Genomic DNA, 7,871 nt, shown 5'->3' with positions numbered 1-7,871 from the left:
CAATTACATATTGGTGAATGGTGCACTTTTGTGTAAAGTTGCACTCATACTTTGTTATTTCCCTATATCCATTGACATGTCCTTATAATTAGTATTATAATATTTATACTCATGGTTTTTCCTTAATAAATTTTAATTATCACATCTAGCTTTTTACTTTTACTTAGACATGTGGCCCCAACCTTAATGTTTGAGTCTTCCTATCCTAAGATACCCATGTACAAAATGATAGTTTTCCCATGTACCATATCTAACTAATTTGCAATAGCAACAACAACAACAAAAACAAAAACAAAAACAAACAAAAAAAACAAAAAATGCAAATCAACATGCTGATTTAAATTAATATAAACCTAAGAAATTTTATTCTTTATTTTCTTCCTTATATCACTATTAAATATATTTTTTAGTAGATTGGTAGGGGTGGAATGCACCTTGATCCCAATTACATAACAAAAAAAAAAATCCATAAGACAAAGATGCCCAAAAAAAGCACAAGGAGTGTTTTGTAAGGACCCAAAACCTTTGAGAACTTTCATAAGGATCCAAAACCTTATAAGTTTTTCAAAAGGACTCTAAGCCTTCAAGGAACAACACAAAAATTCACAAGTCATCCAATAGTGACACCTCTTTAAAAAGTCAAGGAAAACAATAGTGAGGATTTTTCCAAGATTTAAAAACCTTCTAATTGAGATTCCAAAATTTACTTGAAACAACTCAATAATCTATGGCACTGAACATACTATGAAAGAGACCTCCGCACCTACACAACTTCCTTCCACCTATATGCAAGGGAGTCCAACCTTACAAGGAGAAATAGGGAGGAAGTAATCAAGAGAGGCAACTTAGGAAAGTAACCATTAAGGCTTAGAGTAACTAGTGCCAAGAGAATACCATATTCAGTAACCACCAACTCCTGCCACGGACAAATCCCCGCCTCTATATGAGATGCCTCTACCTCATTAAGGAGCAAGATAGAGAATAGAAATGGCCAAAAACATTGTTCCCATGATAATAAAGATACCATCTAATGCCCCATCTTGATAAGGGTTGCTTTCACTTTGGTAGAAACCATAATAGAGACCTAATACATGCCCATATCTAACCGAAAACAAACCAAGCTAGTGTTGGGCCCTTGAAAACTGCTAGCACCAGCTTGGACATCTAAAAATAAATATAGCTCACCACAACTTCAATAAGATTCAAGAGAAACACCAAACCAATCATAAAGTTAAAATAACTCATGGTGACACATATCAACCTCTGCATACCAATTCTCAAAAGCTCCAAATAGGGGAGCCATCTTAACCAAAGAGACACATGAAGCCTTCACTCTTAAATATGTTACTTTTTTATATGATAGTCAATTAAAAGGTTAATAATAATTTATATTTAAATATAAAAAGTAAAATAATTTTGTATAGATTATATCACAAAATTATTTTTAAAATCATCTCATTTGACTTTGTAGAAACAATGTTGGAAACATTTTTCTCATTCATATTAAAAATTAAATATAGAGAGCTTCACTTGGAAAACCTTGATGCAAGTCTGAATCACCATTAACAAATGAATATTTCAAATTTCAGTCATTACATATATATTTCTTTATTATAGTCAATTAGAGTGAAAATTTTTTTTATTATTTTATTAAATTTTATTTTTACAAATTGAAAACAATAATTGCAAATAAATCTATATATAAAAGATGGTGAAATAAATAGTTGTTAAATCACTTAATTCTTAAGCAATCTATCTATCTGATACTATCTGATACAAGTAAAAGGAAAATCATATATTAACATAATACCTATTTTTAAAACTTTATTATACAAAGTTATATCAACTTGCAGAAATACATCAGCAGTGACAATTACAAGTATACTACAGTATACTTAGTTGACATGGGATGAAGGACTATAAGTATTAATAATATTGGCTTTCTAAAGGAAATGAACATCACTGGACATTGAGACTAGTGTGTTCATTCCCTAACATTCTAAGTTGGGCATTCTATTTGCATGTCCACAACACCAGAATCAACTTTACGTAGCTTCAAACTCACTTCTTGAACTCTACTCTTACCATTTGCACCCTGAGTGATGCAACTGTCCTTAAAAAAGCAGTTCTCTTTTGATGTGGGCAACACAGTTTTCTCCTTTTTGGCATCGCTGACTTCATTAACAAGCTGACTCAGATCTACTTCAGCTTCTCCCATGAAGTCATCCGGATCAAGGAAATCAATGCTTAAAAACTTATCCTTATCCCACACTTTCTGAAAAACCAAAATGAAGTCATTCAACATAATTAGAACCCAAAAAACAAAAACACGTTTTATGAGAACTCATAACCTTTTAACATCCATCATTTTCATTTCTATAATGAATGAGAACAAGTCAAGATTTGGAGTAGTTACTATTTTGAGTAAGCAGCGACTGGTGTCTGTTATGGGAAATACAAACTCTTCATTCCAAACTGGATTTAGGTTTTGTCTGACAAACTTGGTGCGACCTTTCTGTCACAAGGAATGTTGAAAAACACAATAAACATCTACGTAGAATGAAATTGTGTGTTGAAACGGAACAAACACAACAAAAGTGTTACAATGGCATGAAAAGAGATAAAGAAGATTACGAACATTAGAACCAAGTGTGAGCACCACATATGGATCACTACTTCGCCTATCTCTAACAACTAAATCTGCACCTTTTAACACTCTCACTTTAACTGTCTGAGACATTTTTTTTTCTCTCCTATTGACACTCAACTATACATAAGAGACCAGTATGAATTCCCGTGTTGTAGATATCCTTATTTATAGACTGGGTTAGGAGTTATTCACCTCAAGAAAGGGAATAATAAAAGGTACCTCAGAGTTATAGAAAAGGATTTGGTTTCACAGACTTTAATGGTGCATGTTAGATTTTCGCATTGAAGGCCCCGCAAGAGTATAAGTTTTTTCTTGTGAGGAAAGGAAAAGAATTCTTTAGTGACATCATCATTTGAAGAATGGGGATGATTGTGGTGGATATGAAATAGAAATGGAAATAGAATTAACATATATCAATAATATGAAATAAGAATCTCAACTGTTTGGAATGTTAGAAGCTAAAGAGGTCCCACTATCTTGGATAAGATCAGATAAATCCAGGGAATAAAAGTTGAATGGTTGTAGACTTCTTGTGTCAGATTAAAAAATAGTATGTTCTGGTTTTAAAGGCATTATGTTATTACAGTCTGCGTTAGAATCCTAAGCAGTGATAATTAAATAAACAGAGAGAGAGAGAGAAATTAGGTAGAGAAGAGATGGGTTGTAAATATCTTAGGAAAAAGAATCAAAATTGTTGCTTTTGTTGACAGCCACATGAAAATTTCTCTGTCCTTTGGAAATTCCCACTTTCCAACGAGCTTGGTATAAGATAAAGGAGAATATAAATAAGTGGTTGCCGACCCCACGTTATATCATGTGGTATATTTATCTTTTTCTGATAGATCAATGGATTTTTTTGAGAAGGGATTATATTTAACTGTAGCAATATTTGCCATATAATATCGTAGATCTTTTAAGAATTGTGCTACAATTGATATATTTAGCATAAGGGTCACCCTTGAGGTTATTCAAAATGTTGGAATGAGTGTGACAATTTTAGAGGTTGTGAAACAGACGATCTTTATGGATAAGCAGTTGTATTCTTTTGGCCTTAGCTTTCTCAAGTATATAAATTGTAAATAAGTCAATAAGTTTATATATATGAATTGAATTGGTATAGTTTATATGCATTTGGATTAGATATTTCGATCTCATCATGATCTATTTGAAGAGCGAAGTAAAAAAGAAAAAATATTTAAGAAATATTAGTATGATGAGATTAGAGATTATGTAATTATATGTAAAAATAAAGAATCAAATGATATAGTGAATCAAATGAATTGTTAAGCTTCAAAAGAAAAGAGGGAGAGAATCTACAAAAATCTAAGACAAAATTTAGATTCATTTATAAATTACAAACTGATTTAGAAAATTAGATCAAGCCATCAAATATTATGAAAGAAAGGATGATAAAAAATTATTTAACCCTAAACCAATCAAAATAAATTTTAGACGTAGTTTTGAAGAATATTTAGAGAATTGTATAATTGTTTATAATAGACTTATTGCACATTAACATAATCTAATTTACTATTCAAAAGATAGCAGTATTGATTTTTATTTTATTTTTGCACTTTTTAAAAATTTATGATGATTTCAAACATTTATAAAAATTATAGATTTCATTGCATATGAAGAGCAGTATATTATATTTCAAAAGATGATGCATGCAATCCATCTCCTTAGACAATGAGCATGTAGTAGACCTATGAATATCCAATATTGGAATGTATTTCAATATGAAAATAAGAAATATATTTTAGATGAGAACAATAGTTGTAAGCAGTTAAATTGTATACCAAAAGAATGATAAAATAATCAAAATCTAATGTACCATTTAGAATATGTAGGTACACAAAGTCGACTATAAAAACTACTAACACCCTTGTTCTGTTCAGATTTTAACTGTCAGATTTTCATGTTTTTCATGGCAAGAACAATGTCCATTTAATTATCCACTTGTTGTAGATGGTAGTTTATTGAATACTCTTTATTTTGGGCTTTGTGGCACCCAATTTCATGTAGTATTAGCAAAGATATAATGAGTTTTATATAGATCGTCAAAACCATCATCTTGAGTATCGAATGAGAAAAAGAAATGTAAATCTATATTGTTTTGCATGTACCAAAGCCCCATAAAGGGTGTAATGGAGGGTAACCAGGTATTTCATTATTATATATGGTTCATGCAATGAATCATGTAACATCAAATGGAACATGGATCAATAATAAAAACGTCTGAATAATTGTGTCAGACTGGTTGTATTATTAAAGATTAGTCTAGTTTGGGAGTTTGAATAGTAAAAGCCATTTGTACAAGAACTAATGGATTAGGAAGACTAAGTAGTGATAATTAAATAGAAATAGAGAGAGAGAGAGAGAGAGAGAGAGAGAGAGAGAGAGAGAGAGAGAGAGAGAGAGAGAGAGAGAGAGAGAGTAATTAGGTAAATCAGAGATAGGTTCTAAATATCTTAGGAAAAGGAATCAAATTGTTGCTTTTGTTGATAGCACATGATAATTTCTCAATCATTTGAAAATTCCTACTTTCCAACTAGCTTGGGATAAGATAAAGGAGAATATAAATAAGTGGTTGCCGACCCCACAGTATATCATGTGGTATATTTATCTTTTTTTGATATACTAATGGATTTTTTTGAGAAGAGATTTATATTTAACTTTAGCAATATTTGCCATATAATATCATAGATCTTTTAAGAATTGTGCTACAATTGATATATTTAGCATAAGGATCACACCCTTGAAGTTTTTCAAAATGTTGGAATGAGTGTGAAAATTTTAGAGGTTGTGAAATAGACAATCTTTATGGATAAGTATATAAATTGTAAATAAGTCAATAAGTTTATATATATATATATATATATATATATATATATATATATATATATATATATATATATATATATATATATATATATATATATATATATATATATATATATATATGAATTGTATTCATATAGTTTATATGCATTTGGATTAGATATTTTGATCTCATCATGACACCTATTAAGAGCTATGGACCTATTAATGACTGCAAGTGATTAAATTTAGAAGAATTAAGACAGTGCATATAGGGGCATGCTTTAAGATGAGTTTTTCTTTTAGTTTTCTAATGAATGCTTGTTGAGGTGTATGTTGGTAAAGAGAAACTCAATTTCAAAAGTGAAATCTTATTGATAGGTATGCATGTCGAAGGTGCAAGAGAAACATTGAGACTTGTGTGTTTGCTAATGAAGATTAAGGGGTAAAATTAAAGGTTTTTTTATCTTGGGGTGCACATTGAAGAAGAAATTTTATGATTATTTTAATATTTTGACATGTGAGAAAGAGTGTAGTAAGGAATTTCAATTTAAGAAAATGTTGTGAAGTAGTTCTAATTAGCATATGTGTTCATAGGAATGAGGTGAAGGGAGTAAAAAAATTAAAGGGGGATTCCCACTTAGGCATGTACTTGATAGGATTCAATTTCAAATGACAAATCAAAATCTCAAATATATGTAGAGGTGCATGCTTGTGCTTAGGAATTGAGGTTGAATCCTATACCTAGGTGAGAAAATTTGTTAAGACGTATTATTTTGATGATTTAAAAGGTGGTAATTTGATTAATGAAGACTGTGTTGGAAATCTAATTGAAAAGCTCATTGTTGTTGAAGATCAAAGAGGAAGATTGTTGTGAAAGATTGTTTTCAATCATTGTTTTTCCATTGATGTTAAACTTGCTATTTGTAGGGATGATATTTGCTTATAAGATTCATGCACTATCACTTAGTTGATTGATGAAGAGGATTTGATCAACAAGATGTAATAAGAGCACCTAAGGAAAAGGTTGAGTTATGATGTTGTAATGAAGTGCAAGGATCAGTTAAGAAAATGCTTAAATAATGTATTTATGATGATGGGGACACAACCCATGCACAGAATGGACACAATAGAAAAAGGGAAATTATATTAACTGTGAAAATAAGCTAGTACATTCAGTACAGAGAAAATAGACTTCAAAACATGCCCTAAGGGCTTACAATAACATAAATCTAGAGATAATTTTTTCTTTCAGTACCTCCTCTCAAAGTCCACTCCGAACTGCCTTTTAAAATGCCAAAAATGTCCTTAAATAGACCCTGGAGGGTTAAGGACTAGGAATACATTCTAGAAAGTGCTAGTAGGCATCCACTGACCAAGTAGAAGGCTCCAGAAGGGACGTTAGAAGTTGGTGCAAATCTAGAAGAATCCAAAAATGGTAACCGAACTTTTGGGAGGCATAACTTTTGAACCGTAGCTCTGATTGACGAACCGTTTACATTTTTGGACAACTCTCATAGCGCTCTATAGCTCTATGGACGATTTTTGCTCATCCCCCATTTTTTGGCCCTTTTTGAGGTCATTTAATGCCCTAACCTGACTTTGAAGCATTCTTAGGAGGTCTTAGAAACTTGAAAAACTGTGATAACTTTCAAATCGTGGGGTCTTTTGACTTGATTCTTTTTCTAGAATGCTCTAAATTACAATTACATTCATCTGGCCAATTTATAGCTCCTGGTTTACCAAAATGATGGCTCAATTACATACTCCTATTTTTTCGACATTTACATGTATCTCAAGGTGTTCAAATACTCTATCCTTGAACACTGATAGTGGAACTATGAGAGTTGGAACCTTTATTTGACCCAAATGGGTATCTAAAAATGAAAACACATGAAACAGAAACTAAGTCTAAGTACATTTTTCTGGGTGACACAGGATTGCCCTTATACCTCTGGATGCTCCTGCATTAGACACCCAGGGTAGATTGAAAAGTGACCCTGTCACTTTATGAATGGTAGACGATATCCCAAATGGGAAACCTCAGCTGCTGAAATCTAAGTTGAGCCTTCGATCGACCGTCCTTTCCACTTGACCAAGTACTCTTCATACTGCCTGTTTCTAGTACTTCTACCCACACGATGATCTAGAATGTCTTCTCTCTCCTCCTTCCTAGAAGCAGGAATTGGACATTGCTCTAACACCAGCTCCTCATCTGCACCATCATCATGATACTCTGTTAAGTCTGCAATGTTGAAAATAGGAGAAATGTGAACACCATATGGCAGCTCCACCTCGTATGCATTTCCTGAGTCATGTTTCTTCAAAATTTTGTAGGGACCAAATTTCTTCATTTTCAGCTTGTTGTAAGTACTGGCTGCAAATCTTTCTTTTCGTAAGT

At 31.8% G+C, this 7,871-nt stretch overlaps 1 protein-coding gene across 1 annotated transcript; it reads right to left on the bottom strand.

Annotated features, from left to right (window-relative positions):
* Positions 1-1,774: 1,774 nt before the first annotated feature.
* LOC149568352 (putative ADP-ribosylation factor GTPase-activating protein AGD11) lies at positions 1,775-2,822 on the bottom strand. Its single transcript, XM_089821299.1, has 3 exons — positions 2,639-2,822; positions 2,417-2,515; positions 1,775-2,275 (listed from the first exon to the last, which is right to left on the bottom strand). The coding sequence occupies exons 1-3, from the start codon at positions 2,738-2,740 to the stop codon at positions 2,000-2,002; spliced, it is 477 nt and encodes a 158-aa protein (XP_089677425.1). The 5' UTR covers positions 2,741-2,822; the 3' UTR covers positions 1,775-1,999.
* Positions 2,823-7,871: the final 5,049 nt, after the last annotated feature.

Source organism: Cupressus sempervirens, chromosome 3 (genome assembly GCF_028749045.1).
Source record: "Cupressus sempervirens isolate cs-2001-9-10 chromosome 3, ASM2874904v1, whole genome shotgun sequence".
Lineage (NCBI taxonomy): Eukaryota > Viridiplantae > Streptophyta > Pinopsida > Cupressales > Cupressaceae > Cupressus > Cupressus sempervirens.
Note: the sequence above shows the minus strand (reverse complement) of the source record. Positions and strands in the feature narration are given on the sequence as shown.

What these genes read in the sequence shown, in the direction of transcription:
- LOC149568352 (XM_089821299.1), bottom strand. Translation starts at nt 2,740, where the DNA reads ATGTCTCAGACAGTTAAAGTGAGAGTGTTAAAAGGTGCAGATTTAGTT. An exon ending in TGCTCACACTTGGTTCTAAT is followed by an intron (nt 2,516 to 2,638) that starts GTTCGTAATCTT and finishes TCCTTGTGACAG; the next exon opens with AAAGGTCGCACCAAGTTTGT. An exon ending in GTCGCTGCTTACTCAAAATA is followed by an intron (nt 2,276 to 2,416) that starts GTAACTACTCCA and finishes TTGGTTTTTCAG; the next exon opens with AAAGTGTGGGATAAGGATAA.